The following is a 15,826-nucleotide window of genomic DNA, read 5'->3' on the forward strand; positions in this document are numbered from 1 at the left end:
ATGTTTGTCTTGAGTAATTTATTTCGCTATCACTCATTTTAAATTATGTATTTACTTTGCATATGTTTTGTGTTTATTCAACTCCTGCTAAGTTGTAAGCCTTTTGAGGGAGGATGACGAAAATGATACCGCAACCTCATACAATATGCTTTTGAACGGACTATGCTGACGATGTACAGGCATTGTTTCAATTCCTAAACAGTGGAGATATAAGGATGATAATCCCTCGTCAACCCTTTTGAGCCTAAGAAGTAGAAGTTTCTTTCTTGTACTAATTAAAACCCTTGATCATAACCTGGGGCAGGGTAGTTCTCAGTTAATTTGGCTGTGCATTCTATTTTAAGAGAATCATTCAGTATACCTTTCAACAAAGGTTTCAATTACAAGCGTTCAACCGCACACATCAAAGAAGTGTTGGAGACATCAATCAAAATCCAATGAGGGTTCACCAATCATTAAGCAAGGCAGTCAATATCGTTCAAAAAGAAAAAATGAAAATACATACGTACAAAGAAAAGCCTGCTAAGTCACAAAATCAAAAGATGACTTAGGCAAAAATCAAGGCATCCCGCTGACTGTAAGCTCAAAATAGACAGTTCAGGCAAAAGTTAGGGATATCAAAAGGATGAAAAAAAGAGAACTCAATAAGTTCTTGAACAACTCAAAGGGAAGAAGTGACTTCCATCTCAAAAGTGCTCTTTGCTTGTGAACCATCAAAGGTGCAAATCCAAAAGCCTCTTGGAACCTGAATGCATAAGTTGAATTAACTGAGCTTAGGACTGAAGAACATCACGAAGAGGGGGATGGGTATAAATGAATTTTGAGCCATTATCCTTTGTTTCTTAAACCGTGAACCAAGCCACGTTACAACCCTTGAAAGTCCTAACTGAAGCATGGTTAGTTCGAAAGCATGCTGTCACCAAAAGGGTATCCTGACTCCTTAAGGTTTACCACAAATGCCGAGTTGATATCACGTTTTTACAAACATCACATTGTTACAAATACCATATTTTTACAAATATCACGTTTTTTACATCTTCTGTTTCAATGCTTTCAAAAATAAAGACAAACGTATGCATTGCATCTCATGAATTCATTATTAAACATATTCTGCTACATAATTTCAAATGTTAGCGTCAGAAAGAACTTGCACAGGGTACAACTAATGATTCAAAGTTATCCCGACCAACACATATTACTCCAGGAAGCAATGTCTCCTCCGTATACAAGGGGCATGGCACGCTTTGCCTGGGGCAATCAAGTCAAGATTCGAAGAATCTCTCAAAAGTCCAACAATAAAGGCATGGCTCCCCAACAAAGGTTCATCTCTATTATCTCTGTATCCCCAGTCAGGGTACATCAAGTTACTGATCATCCCCAAGCAAAATCATAAATCCCCAGCTGAGCATCTTCAAGACAAAACCAGATATCCAAATTACAATGAAACAGAGATTTATTTTCTCAATCAAGGCAACATAAATCATATTCACATATCATATATCATAAACATACTCATACATCGCATACATTACCACGTAAAAATTCATACATAACATGCAAAGCGTCTCATTTATTTTGAGAAGCTCATTAGGTAACCCATGCATCATGACATTGCACAGGCTCAACCCTACTTTTTGCAGAATACAGGTACATATAAACGAACGAAAACTCCAACTTTCCAAGATCTAAATCATCTACCACGAACGGTAATGACACGATCATTTCCAAGATCTAATTCGGTCACCACAAACGGTACTGACACGATCATTTCCAAGATCTAATTCATTTACTACGAACGGTAAATGACACGATCATTTCCAAGATCTAATTCAGCTGCCACGAACGGTGCTGACACGATCAAGCCATCGGAGGTCTAATTCTATCATCACGAACGGTGAAGACACGACCGAGAACTTTCCAAGATCTAAATCAGTTACTACGAACAGTACTGACACGGTCAAGGATCCAAGATCTAACTCAGATACTACGAACGGTACTGACACGATCAAATCTCAGAGATCCAACTCCATCATCACGAACGGTGTGGACACGATCAACTGCGTCTACAGTCTAATTCAGTTACTACGAACGGTGCTGACACGACAAGAGAATCTAATTCTATCATCACGAACGATGTAGACACGATTATCTCTCCAAAGATCTAATTCATTTACTACGAACGGTAATGACACGATCAACAAAACTACCGGATGGCATCTTTAAAGCCCATCTCCGACAAAAGTCCCTACTTCAACTAGGGCAAATTTCTTGGTATTCTTATGTTCAATCATCTTCTACCTTCAGATACCGACTGGCATGCAGACCACTCTACATCTTCAGGTTTAAGATAATTGAACAGGGGCAGCTGTCATACCCCAAAATTTGCCCATGCTATTCAAAATACAAAGCTCCAAAATACAGTCTCCTATACAGAAACTCTAAACTAGGGTTTGACTAATTCAAGGGAAAAACACTGAATCAATGGCTCAAGGCGGTTCAATAAGTTCCCTAATATCCCAAAGTATCTCCATATGAAATTTCAAGTCAAACAGAACAAGTTTGGTCCTTCAAATCATGTTTAGGTCAACAGTCGACCCTCAAGGACAAAACTGTCATTTCAAGTCAAAGATACAGTCAAAGTTCAAGATATTTGGTCAACAACATCCCCATAACCCTAAAATCATCATTTGATCAAGGGTTGATCATGATGATGCAAGGAAAGATCAGAAAAGTCAAAAGTCAAAAGTTACTATTTTTGGCATGAACTGAAAAAGTCAACCAAACTTTGAAAATTCACCAAAAATTCATACTTCATCAGAAAAATTCCCACCAAAGCTCATTTTGAAGGGAATTCACTCCTCTATCCAATGGTACAAGAATCAAAGCTCATAGGTCAATGGTTTAAGAATTATGGCCTCATACATTACAGGTCCTTTTCAAAAGTCAACAAAAAGACATGTTTTTCAAAAGGTCATGAAATGAACATGGAAAAAGATTTTGATATGAGACCAAAGACACTGGTTAGAGGACTCTCTAAGGTTTCCAAAATGTCTTAGAACACTCCTATACCTCAAAAATTGAGGGAGATAGGCCTTGTCAAAGTTGGGTCATTTTGGGAAGGAAAATGTGAAGAAAATTGAAAATTTTTGCAAATGGGCCCAAGAGATTTTGATTCAATCTTGATCCACAAGTCATCCAAAGCCTAGAAGCCAATCCCCACGAATTTATCTGATTTAATTAATTTATTTTTGATTTTTATTCAATTTAAAAAGAGTTAAAATCAATTAAATTGAAACAAAATCAAATATTTGATATAAAAATATGTGGGATACAATTTCAATCTCCATTTAATACATATATTCAATACAAATTCGTGGCCGGCAAGATTGGTGTGATTAAAACAAATTTGGACAACTTTAGAAAGATTGAAAAAAATCAAATTTCCAAAGAGTGCAAAAATTGATTCATAAGGATTCTCTTCACAATTAGCAACCCTAATTCTTCTAATATATATACATAACAAGTCCAAATAGCAAGAAGAAAAAAATCGGCAGCCAGAGAGAGCAAAACCCGAGTTCAAAGTTCACAAAAATTTCAAACTACCAATCTGCATTATAAGTCAATTCAAAGTTTCTAATCGATCTCAACACGTTCCCAAGGCATCCAGGAAGCGTTTCCGATCCTAATCACACGTTGAAACGGCCAGAATCATCCTCAAATCCCCCACGGTTTGCATTTTCTTTTTTAGTCTCGATTGCAATGCATCACGCATCATTTGCATAAATTGAATGGATTTGTGTGTTTATTATTATGTTCTGGTTGATTCTGGAGTTGTAATTGAGTTTCTATGCCAACATGAAGGATATACCATGTTAGGGTTTAAACCTCTTAAATTGGGGCTTCCTGATTCATGTAAAATCAGGCAAAATTAATGCCATAATCGTACTCAGGGATCTTAGACGAATCAATTGGTGCAGTCGCGCCAAATTTTTGTGTGGTTTTGCATTCGTTTGGATTTTCGCAGGTGTAGAATGTTTGCCCTTTTACAGCGCTCCTAAAAAAGGGGTGTAAAAGAAGCTGTTGCAGGTTTTTGGGGGAGAAGACGACGACGTGTCGTCGCGTGGGTGGCTGCCGAAAAATTCTGCTGCAAGTAAAAAAAAAAATCGTGAAACAAAATTACAAGAGCAGACATATTCACAGGCCGATTCAAGTCGCTCCAGGCATCAAGACCAATCCCTCGACATTCTCTGAAGCGTGCTGGACCGCCACAAGTCGTCGAACGCTCACTGAACCGCTCCATCGCTAATCACGGTTTGAACAAATGTTTCACTTTCGATTTTTATCATACACACGTTATCGATTGAATTTTCCCACATATTTGCGTTTGGATTGATGTTTGCAAGCTGTTGATAATGTTCAATTGAAGCAAAGGTGTGCATATGAGGGTACGCCATTGTTAGGGATCACGATCTCAAATTGGGGATTTTCTGATTTATGCGAAATTGGATGAAACCGATGTTACCTTTGAATTCAGGGATCAATTTCGAGTTGATTCGTGATTTTGTTTTGAGTTTATTTGCAGTATTTTATGGTTCTGATGTATACAGGGCTATGGTGGTAATACGTTCTACAGCCAGAAACCAAACGACAGAGATGAAGAAGCCTGAGCGCTATTTCTTTTTATTTTTAATTAACGATTGTGTTTGTTATATTATGAATATCGTTACAACATTAACAGCATAACAATGGTGTCCTAGCGGAGGAGCGTTCAAAAATCTCATAAGTGCGAGGAGGCGTGGGTTCGATTCCATCCTCGCACATCATATTTTGGTTATTTTTCTATGGTAAGTCTTCCGTACAGATTGTGCATGCGCAGCCTCATCACGACCATGATACACCCTCCATCATCACGGCCGTCCAATCACTAAGCAATCAGATCCAACGTACGCCATGACGAGGGCTCACCGTGGACCTTCACCAAGGCACCATACCAGATCTAAGCTGAGTCCTTGTATTTGTTTTTACTTACTTTTAATTATAACTTTTATTTATTTATCTCATATTGTTTGATAAGTGCTTTTTATATAATTTCTTTTAAAATGTTCTTTTAAAAACAAAATTTCTTCTTTTTATGTATAAATATGAAGATAAATTTTAATTACTAATTTTATTTGATTTAAGGAATTAATTAATTTAGTCGTTTAACAGTCTAAATTGTGTTATTATCTTTACTAACTAATTATAATATAAATTAGGATTAGGTACTTTAATTGAGATGTTATTTTCACCCATTTAATCAATTAGGTTAAAGACCAATAATTAATTAATTTGATTTTATTTATTCTATTAACCATGATTAACTCGTACCCTAATCAGGGTTTACGAAGACCATGCCCTACACTGAATGTTTTATTTATGCCTTTTCAGGGTTACTCTTCAAATACCTTCCGACTACGCATCCGATCAAGACTCAAAGTTAAGTATTTAATTTATCTTAAAGTTTATTTTATTTCCTTTTGATTTTAGGGTTTGCCCTTATATTTTCTGAACTGTGCATACACTCACTCCTTTCTATGCCTTTTCTATGCCTTGCCTTTTTGCCTTTTCAGGGTTAGTCTCAAGACATCCTCCGTCCGCCAACCATATCAGATCAAATTCGAAGCTAAGTGTCCTTTCTCTATTTTACTTTTAATTTCATTATTTTTTTTTATACTTTTTATGGTTAATGAAGTTCGCCTCCGAACCGATAATGCACTCACCCTATTTCTGTTTGCCATTTTTCCGCCTTTTCAGGTTTGCCAAATGTCAAAGCCTCGCATAGTCGGTAACTCTAAACCCTAATTATTACTTATGTCAGACTTATTTATTTATTATCCCGCTGGTTTCAATTCCCCTTTCCTCCGCTGGTTTCAATTTCCCCCTTCCCTTTATTATTATTATTATCACTCTATAACTGCGTGGTTAGTAATTTAGGGAGTGCAACTTTAAATCGAATTAGCCTCACTAATTATAAGATAATTTAATCGAATTAATCACGTGATTGTTGCACACACGCACACCTTTTGGGTAACCCTCTCTGTTGCCTTGTTGCCTGTTGCCTGTTGCCTGTTGCCTTCATTTTTCTGCAGAATAAGCCATGTCCCTCGAATTCGAGGATACCTCAGCCGTGTTGCCTCGATAAAAAGGTCACGACCCTAATGATGCTGCCTTCGATACACAAATGACCTCGACCCTCGGATGTTGCCTACGAAAAAGGCTGAGGTATCTTCTGGCTGCCTACGAAAAGGCTTATTCTGATCCTTGCCTTAGACTACCTGCCCTTCTATGGCATGGGATAGTCTTATGGTAAAGGATATTTCGATGACCCTTAAACCTCCAAATGAAAGGCTTCCTGCCCTCTTATGGCAAGGATAGATCCTTTTGCTCTGAAAGGCTGAAAGAACAGATTTCTCAAATATAAGGTAAATTGCTCTTAAATTGTTTTGCCTTGCTCTAAACTATTTTTCAAATATTCTTTCTCAAAATTCTTCAATATGGCTACGCTCATTTACGAGCTAAAGTTCATATCTTCTTCTTCTACATTTCTGAAACAAAAAGAGCAAAGCAAATTAAGAGCCCATGGAAAACCATGGATGCAAAGGGTGCCTTACACCTTCCCTTTGCATAATTACCCCCCGAACTCAGTTTTTTCTTTAAAAGGGTTTTTGTCTGTTCTTTTGGCCTTTCCGAATATTATTTGGATAAAATAAAAGTCGGTGGCGACTCTTGCTTACCGTACATTCCGATTATTAAAAAGTCAGTTCACCGTATTACAGTTGGCATATCACCTGCGAAAAGAACTGTGAGGACTTTTATTGGTAAAGCTCCAAAGGTTTACAACAAGACACCTTCCAAAGACCATAATTTAACTTCAACCAGGCCAACTTCTTCAGAACCTGTGACTGTGAGCATTAAATTACCCTAAAAATATGTTTCCTAACTCTTTTTTCATTTATCTTAACTCTTATTGTTTTTGCATAGGTCAACATTTCAAAAGAGAAGCCTCAGCACAAGAAGACTGATGTTATGGGTGTTCCAAAACGGCAAAGTGATAGGCTTATGACCCTTAAAGCAAAGGAAGTTGATGTCCCTAGAAGGAAGTCTGATGCCCCTTTGGTCACTGATGTAAGGGATAACACATCAGACCATACTAGTGGTGGAAAAAAGTCAAAACATTGGGAGGCCATTCGCAAAGGGATGACTGAATGATGAAGACATATTGACCATGCTGTTTATTATGAACTATTTTGTGTGTTTTCTGAACAAATATGAAATGTAATGTTACTGTGGCTAGTTCCACTAACTATTTTGATGTATTGACCAACTATTTTGTGAGTTTGCTGAACAAAGATGTAAAGTTATATGTAAGGATAAGAAAAAGTGTAACTACACTATGCTATGTAGTAGAGTCCTAACATCAATAACATTTAGGATAAAAACCTTGTATTTTAAGCACAAGTGTGGAAGACAATTCTTCAATAAAAGTGCTAAAGCTGGGTGGGTGGCTAAGGTCATTATGGATAGGTTGAAGAATAACACTAAGATGAAGTTGAATGAGGTGGTAACAGATGTTAGGCTTAGATATGCCACCGAAATCTCAGGTTGTAGGGAATTCAAGGCAAGGCAGATAGCTAGAAAACTTATGGAAGGTGATTCAAGCAAGCAATTCAGTTTGTTGTAGGAAGATATCCAAATGACCAATACTTACCTATTGCATTTGGTGTTATAGAAAATGAAACAAAAGACACATGGAGATGGTTCATGAATTTGCTGTTGGAAAACATTGGTGATGGAAGATGGTGTTTCATATCTGACTAGCAAAAGGTACACTCTAATTTTGTTTTTTATTTGGCTATTGTTTATATTAAACTAGCTTGTGTTTTGTTACATTAGGGTCTGGTAAATGTGTTTGAAGAGGAGTATCCATCTTTTGAGCACAAATTTTTGTTTAAGGCATGTGTATGCTAACTTCAAAAAAAAGTTTGGTGGAGGAACCTTGTTTAGGGATCTAATGATGGTAGTTGCAAATACAACTTATTATGAGTCATATGAGGTAAAGATGATCACGATCAAGGAGGCAAGTGTGGATGCTTATGAGTGGTTGGAGGCCATTCCCAAATACAATGGATATAAGCATGTTTTTCCTTTTTATTCAAAATGTGACGTGTTAATGAATAACCTAAGTGAGTCCTTTAATGCTACAATTCTTTTGCAAATAGACAAACCAATTATTACAATATTTAAGTGGATTTGAAACTATCTGATGGGTAGGTTTGAAACACTTAGAGAAAATGTAGATGGATATAAGGGGCAAATCCAGACCAAACCATTGAGGAAACTAGATAGAGAAATTGAGAAACGTGTTAGCTGGACAGTAACATATGCTGGTAGGTTAAATTTTCAAGTAACACATGTTCTTTTTATTGATAGCTTTGTAGTGGACATAGAAAAACATAGCTTTGAGGGTTGGCATATCACCTGCGAAAAGAACTGTGAGGACACCTTTCAAAGACCATAATTTAACTTCAACCAGACACCTTCCAAAGACCATAATTTAACTTCAACCAGGCCAACTTCTTCAGAACCTGTGACTGTGAGCATTAAATTACCCTAAAAATATGTTTCCTAACTCTTTTTTCATTTATCTTAACTCTTATTGTTTTTGCATAGGTCAACATTTCAAAAGAGAAGCCTCAGCACAAGAAGACTGATGTTATGGGTGTTCCAAAACGGCAAAGTGATAGGCTTATGACCCTTAAAGCAAAGGATGTTGATGTCCCTAGAAGGAAGTCTGATGCCCCTTTGGTCACCGATGTAAGGGATAACACATCAGACCATACTAGTGGTGGAAAAAAGTCAAAACATTGGGAGGCCATTCGCAAAGGGATGACTCAATGATGAAGACATATTGACCATGCTATTTATTATGAACTATTTTGTGTGTTTTATGAACAAATATGAAATGTAATGTTACTGTGGCTAGTTCCACTAACTATTTTGATGTATTGACCAACTATTTTGTGTGTTTGCTGAACAAAGATGCAATCTAATATCCTGATCAAGGTTTTAAAAAACGGTCCGCGACCGCGAAAATGGCTGCGACAAAACAGTTTTGGCAGATGCTGATACCGTTATCACTGTTTTCTATATTAAAGAACAAATTATGGTTAATTCACACTACGACAACCGCAATTAGTGTCGCGAAATCCTATACCGACCGAAATCGCGAAAGCCTTTACGCGACCATTATCGTTTTTTAAAACCCTGGACCTGATGAATGAATGACGTTTTGGAGTTTATTCACATTGTATGCAAATTATAGGCTAATTGATGCCAATTTTATAGGTCATACCAACTGATGTTAAAATTATGTCCAAATTATAGTTCATGATTTATAGGCCACTTTAAGTGCAATTTCTAAGTCATTTTATGTGCAATTTATAGGTCAAATGTATGTCATACTTTATAGGCCACCTTTGTATGCAAATTACAAGTCACGATAATACCTGCTGAATGAACATTATCCAACTCATATTATCTCAATTTTAAACACAACCAGGATGAATTTTAACAAAATACCATTGCATTTCATAATTCACTTACATAATCGAACAACTCTAAATAAAACCAACAACATTATAGCCAGAACATAAATTCATACACTAGTTCAATAGTTACATTTCCTTAGAAAATACAGGTTAACCGTTACAAATACAACAATACACCATGACTTCAACTTTCCATACATAGCATCTGACTTCATCTTCAACTGTAATTTCTTGTTCTTCTTCGATGAAATTTCATACAAATCCCTCATAGTTTCAACAGCATGGACCTCCCTAACCCTGCTCTCATTTTTAGTCCATTCTTCATCTAACCTTTCATAAACATCAGTTCCTTGTGCAATATCATCATCTCATATAAACAAGTTACAAGTTTCTTCACTAGGGATTCTTGTCGCCCTATGATGTAGTGATATATTGGACCTTTATTGAAGGATCCTTGTCGTCTTACGGCATAATCACGTGTTAGAACTTCAATGAAGGATCCTCCTTGTCGTTCACGAGAGTAATCATATGTTGAACCTTCGTTAAAGGTTCCTTGCCACTCTACGGGGTAATCATATGTTGGACTTTCACTAAAGGATCTTGTCGTCCTATGAGGTAATTATACGTTGGACTTTCATTGAAGGATCCTTGTCGCGCTGCGGGGTGATTAGACTTTGAACTTTCACTGAAGGGTCCTTGCCGCCATATGAGGCAATTCATTGAAGGATAAGCGGCAAGGAAACTTTACGCTTGAAGGACTCTCTTGAAGGAAACACCTTGTGCAACTAAGGTAGCATAAAACTTCAAGATTAATGGGCACACTGCGACAAATTCGATCAATGTGAAATTGATATGAGTATCAACATCTAAAAAAATACGAAGAACATGATCGTTGTGGGTTTACACGACCGAGAATACGAAAAGGAAAATTGGATATGCGTCCTAAGCAATGCTTGAGGGACTCACGCTCTAAGTATTCTCTGCGGAACTCTCCCTTAACTTTGCTTGAGGGAATCATCCTGAGTACAAGGAAACCTAGAGAATCTTTAAGACGACAATATGTTCAAGTTAAATCACTTTGCTCTTTTTAAAGCCTCGTGCTTGAGGGACAATGGACACAAATAGTTTACTTATTCTAAAGGGATTGATCTGATGGAACTAAAGGGGTGAGCATCTGAATGAAGCTTGGCCGTCCAAAACACTTAAAGTTGGGTGAACACCTTAAAAACATTGCATGCTGCCCAGTTGGGCTTAAGCCCAAAACCAATCGTCTGTCTCGAGTGATAGATGTGGTTTCTTTGGTGTCTTGGGAGAAACGATTGAGGAATGTTAATGGAGGGGGAAAATTGTTTCTCCCCTACCTAGATGTCCGGGAATGGAATGAGGAAACCGTTTTTTAACTTTCTAGCTCTGGCCCAGAAGATCTTCTATAAAATTCTTGATCCCAAATTGGCAAAAGGGTTCGCCAATTTTCCTCAAAAACGCATAAAAAATCCCTCATATAAACCCTACGTAAGCAAACTTCCTACAATTCCATTTACTCTTAGCACACTAGAATCTTTCAATATCAGTGTTGCCACCCTTATGCCACCCTTATTATATTTTCAGTAAATACAAAATAGAACAAGATTACCATCCTTATTGCACTTTTAGCAAGTGTAATCTTAAATCAAAATATACACTTTCTTTCTATATTATGCAAAACATATTGGAGATAATTATAATCTTCTCTCTTGAAAGATAATTGAATTACACACCCCTCCCCCCTTGTGTTGTAAACTTAACTTCAATCACTTGTTAAAATCTACCTTTACATAAACTCAATTATAAGAAGAAAGGTTTAGAGTTAAATTCAATTATGATTTAGACTAACCAAAAAACATCATATACCTTGATTTTGAATCCACTCCTTCAATTTTTCACTCCATTCCTTTCCTTGTCTCTCTAGCTCTCTCTTAATCTCACTCGCTTCATTATAAAATCAATTCTCACTTCTCAACAAAATCAATTTTAACAAAATCAAGTTCAAGCACAATAAAGTTTGCAATTACAACATTTCTCCTTTCTCTCTACCTTCTTTTTGCAGTGAACTCCATTTGCATTTGAAAAACTGGGAACCACGTCAGCACTGTAACTTTAACTTACAATGTGACGAGGAAGGGGGAGGAGACAGACATGAAAAAAAGAACTTTCAGTTGCCCCACAATTCCTCACTCATAACTGTCCCTATTCAGACGCATCATAGTTCCCATATCTAGGTCTCCCATTTTATAGATATTATGGAAGTGGGTCAAATATTATCATATAAAATTGCCTATAATAAAACATCAGTTTCAAATATGCAGAGTCCTAAACAATAAGCTATTCAACAAATCAAAATATTCCCTACCACCATGCACTGTAGAATCAGGGAAGTAGGTCACATCATCAGGCTTTTTGGATTTCCATTTCATTCTTCTCTACAATTGACAACACAGTCAAAACTTAATAGGAAACTGACTCAATTATCTCTACGCATCTTCACATTAATTGGAGCCTCCTTGTAGGAAACAACCTTCAGAGCTGATCGACGCGAAGGCCGGCCAATAGATGATCTTCTTTCATGAGGATCAAGTGGACAGTTTTCTGAAGTGCGGCTTGATACTGTAGGAAGACTTTCAGACAAGTTATCACATAAATTGGAGACTTCAAATTTTGGATCGTCTATATCAAAGAAGTCTTCAGCTGCTTCTGGATTCACATGTTTGAACAGAGCAGATTGCCTTCTCGAACTATGCCTGTACATATTGAGGGAAGACATGTAACTGACTTCTAATTTAGTCACATATTCCAATTTCAGTAATTCAAATCCAGTCAGAATGTGGATGTTTAGAATAACATACCTCTTATTTTCAGTATTCCTTTTGGCAAGAACTTGTTGAGTGTTAGTAGGTCCCAAGGCTGCAAGCAAACAATATATTTAAGGACAGGTCACAAAAGAAAAAGAAGAAGAAAAAATAAGAAAAATAGCAACAATTACATTCAGTATCTTGTCTCACTACATCATTGGATCCTAATGATGTTGATTCATTCTCGTTTGCCAGATTTTCTAGTGGTTGCGAGGCATCATATTTTATTTCATGTAAGTCTTCTGTTGATCCTAATTTTCCAGCTTTCAACCCTGCAGATTTCCGCCTTGCAGAATCCCTGTTTGCATATTTGAGGGAGACACGTAAGTTGCCTTGTTCCTAAGTATCCCAGAGTCCAACATTGGATTTCAGACATTAGTCGTGCATAGAAGGTAAACTTAAACCCATACCTCTGAGTATCAACCTTTTCTATTGATTTGACTTGTTTAACAACATCAGGTGCAGAAGCTGCATGAGAAAAATACCTACTTAAAAGATATCTACATGAAATTTTATATACACAGAATGGGTTCGGTATACTAATTACATTGACATCTGGATACTCTCTTCCTTTTCGCTTTCCCCTTGTTATCTTCTTGAAACTTTAGATCTGACTGCTTACTCAAAGAAAAGGACAAATTGATAAAGTGCCAGTGAGCTGGAAACTGGAAAGAAAGATAACAAGCACAAGAAGCCAATGAAGGAAAATATATATATAAGTACCTCATCTGCATCGATGTCAATATTCAGTTTTGCTTTGTGATCATTTTCCTACGAAAAGAAAGATGCAAGAGTCAAAAACTAAAGTAGGGCTCTCTGAATCGCTCATTTACAATTCATCAGATAAGAGATGAGTTAAACTGACCATCAATTTTAATCTCAATGTATCGAGCGTAACATTTTTCATTACTAATTCCTGTTGAAGTTCTCTCACCTGGAAGACAGCAAATTAAATGTAACTAAACAAAGCAAAAGAATAAGAAACGAAAGCAGCAGGTGTCAATGCACCAAAGGTGTTCAAGACTCACCATCTGTCTACTTGAATTAATCTCCTGCATTGCATATAGATAGATTAAATCAATACAAAACAGCAATTGTAAATTCGAATATCAACAATCAATCAATAATATCAAACAAATCAAAATAACAATAGTCAATACCCGCGTCATTTGAGTATTTGCAAGTGCAAATTCTGAATTTTGCCTCCGAAGTTTCTGAAAATTGGTTTGATACTTTTGATACTCTACTTTATATGATTCTATTAGCTTACTGTCCATAATAGTTAAACAAACCAGAGTAAACAAAAACTATCACCACGGTAATTACATTGATTACAGAGAAAAATACAGAAAAGTAAACACCAAATTAACATAAGAGATTACTTTCTCTGAAGTAGGAGCTTCCTCATCGTCGCGTTTTCCTGGGAAGCAAATTCAAAATATACATGAATGTAGTGATAATCATCAATCAATAACAATAATAATACTGTAACATTGTATATTACCTTGAGAATCAGGTCAATAGAGACATCAGTTGTAGGTTGGTGCTTTGGCTGTAGTTGTTGGTCCATGTTGGTTATGTCAGCCAGAATTTTCTTCGGAGCAGCTCCGACACCGACAGAAACAGAATCTCCCTTAAAAAATAATCCTCTTTTCGTTTTCTGACCTGAAAGCAAATACAACCCATAACCCATTTTTCATATACCACCCCGAACCACAAAAATAACCTAAAAACTTTTGCATATAGAATATGATTTGGATTTTGGAACCTCAGTTAGATCTAAAACTACGCAATCACTTATTTGAAGTTAAACTATCAACTGTCTACCCTCAAACAGTGCTTGATTCATAATTCGCAAATGAAATGGAAAACCCTAATTGTAGTGACAGAAGAGGGGTGAGAAAATTCTAGGGTTTATGGACGAAAATGGAGTGAAAGAAGAATGAAGAAAGAAAGATTGGTACCTCCAGTTTCAGAAATGGCGCCGGGAGGGTGTAAATCGGAGTCGGGGTAGACGGCGGTACTTTCCATTGGGTGTCTGTCGCGATTCAACGGAGGGAGGGAAACTCGAAAGGATCTCGTCAATTTGAATTATGTGCTACTAACGGTGTTCCGAACCTATTTCCGAACCTCTTTTTGAATTCTTATCAATCGTTCGGTCACATTATTTATTTATTTATTTATTATTATTAGAGTTTAATTTTGATAGTTTCAAAAAAAAAAAAAAAATCTTATCCATAACTTGAAACTAATTATACATACCAGAAGATACTAATTTCAATGGATTTTTGTTTGATGAAGGTTTTATGTTGTTAAACAATATAAAATTAGATTTCTTTTTTATGATTTTAGATCTAGGTCTCTGACTAGGATCGATGGTGACAGTTCATAAGAGATAATCGAGGGCGATCACTCAGAAGATTACTAAGCATCTATAGTTATGAGTAGACAAGGTAACTACAAAGACATTAACCGCCATCTATCACCCCTACAATAAAGGTATGCGGACGGGATCCCTTAAGAGACAGCCGCAACTGAAGAGATTCTGAAAAAGAGGAGCGCGCCCGCAACGTCAAGGACATATGTCTCTATAAAGCAAAGTCGGTCGATAGACGCTTCCACTATAACAATCCCCAATTACGGAGCCAGTCGAAGAGTGAGTAAAAGATAAGTAGAATATGCTTATGTGGCTACTTTATCAGCAAGATAAGTATTTTGTAAAGTTTTGTGCAAATTTTATAATTAATTTGCTAACTATGAGTAACATTGCAAACACAAAGGTTCTTGTAATCCTATGCGGGATGGTGTAAGATGTTCTTCCAAGACAGATTCCACCCTTGGTGAACATGCTTCAAGCGTAGTTGGCATAACCCCTATTAGGAACTAGTCACTCCAAGAGCGTAGACGGTGGAGCATGAAGACATCCTCCTCGAAATAGGACAAAATTAGGGGCAAGGATATGAACCTTAACTTTGATCATGGATGGTTCCCAGTGACGCTAGAGGGCGACACTAACTCTTCCCGATTAGAGCTAGTAACGATGAAACTTTTGTGTCTTTATGTCGCCTAGTCGAGACCACATAGTTTGATAGACATTCCAAATGGTAATGGCACATACAAGATGAACAAATTCAAAGGTCCAGAGGCGATGATCAAGTCTTGGAGCAACAAGAACAGGACCTGCCAATCGATTCAAAGCCTAAAGGTCTACAACCCATACAGTAGACTGAAGGACCACAAAGAAGGAATAAAGCATACTATTCACCAGATGGGAAGGTAAAAATATAAATATTGTCATCTTTGAAAAGGCATAATGCCCTGTTAACATTATAGATAATAAAAAAGAAGAAG

At 36.8% G+C, this 15,826-nt stretch overlaps 1 protein-coding gene across 2 annotated transcripts; it reads right to left on the bottom strand.

The window, feature by feature from the left end:
- Positions 1 to 11,397: 11,397 nt before the first annotated feature.
- On the bottom strand, positions 11,398 to 14,592 carry LOC131614293 (shugoshin-1-like). 2 transcript variants are annotated; one of them, XM_058885904.1, is made up of 12 exons: positions 14,440 to 14,592; positions 13,980 to 14,140; positions 13,858 to 13,895; positions 13,636 to 13,744; positions 13,504 to 13,527; positions 13,341 to 13,409; positions 13,199 to 13,246; positions 13,023 to 13,092; positions 12,886 to 12,943; positions 12,607 to 12,773; positions 12,470 to 12,527; positions 11,398 to 12,364 (listed from the first exon to the last, which is right to left on the bottom strand). In XM_058885904.1, exons 1-12 carry the CDS (start codon positions 14,504 to 14,506, stop codon positions 12,088 to 12,090), a joined length of 1,146 nt encoding a protein of 381 aa, XP_058741887.1. In that variant the 5' UTR covers positions 14,507 to 14,592; the 3' UTR covers positions 11,398 to 12,087. The 2 variants fall into 2 exon arrangements, with proteins under 2 accessions (XP_058741887.1, XP_058741891.1); XM_058885908.1 differs by having other exon boundaries at positions 11,400 to 12,364; positions 13,023 to 13,089.
- Between the last annotated feature and the right edge of the window lie 1,234 nt (positions 14,593 to 15,826).

Source organism: Vicia villosa, linkage group LG1 (genome assembly GCF_029867415.1).
Source record: "Vicia villosa cultivar HV-30 ecotype Madison, WI linkage group LG1, Vvil1.0, whole genome shotgun sequence".
In the NCBI taxonomy this organism is placed as follows: Eukaryota; Viridiplantae; Streptophyta; class Magnoliopsida; order Fabales; family Fabaceae; genus Vicia; species Vicia villosa.

Coding starts and splice junctions, on each gene's coding strand:
- LOC131614293 (XM_058885904.1), bottom strand. CDS start 14,506: ATGGAAAGTACCGCCGTCTACCCCGACTCCGATTTACACCCTCCCGGC. Junction 13,745..13,857: donor AAGCTCCTACTTCAGAGAAA/GTAATCTCTTAT, acceptor TATTATGGACAG/TAAGCTAATAGAATCATATA. Junction 12,528..12,606: donor AGTGAGACAAGATACTGAAT/GTAATTGTTGCT, acceptor GTTTGCTTGCAG/CCTTGGGACCTACTAACACT.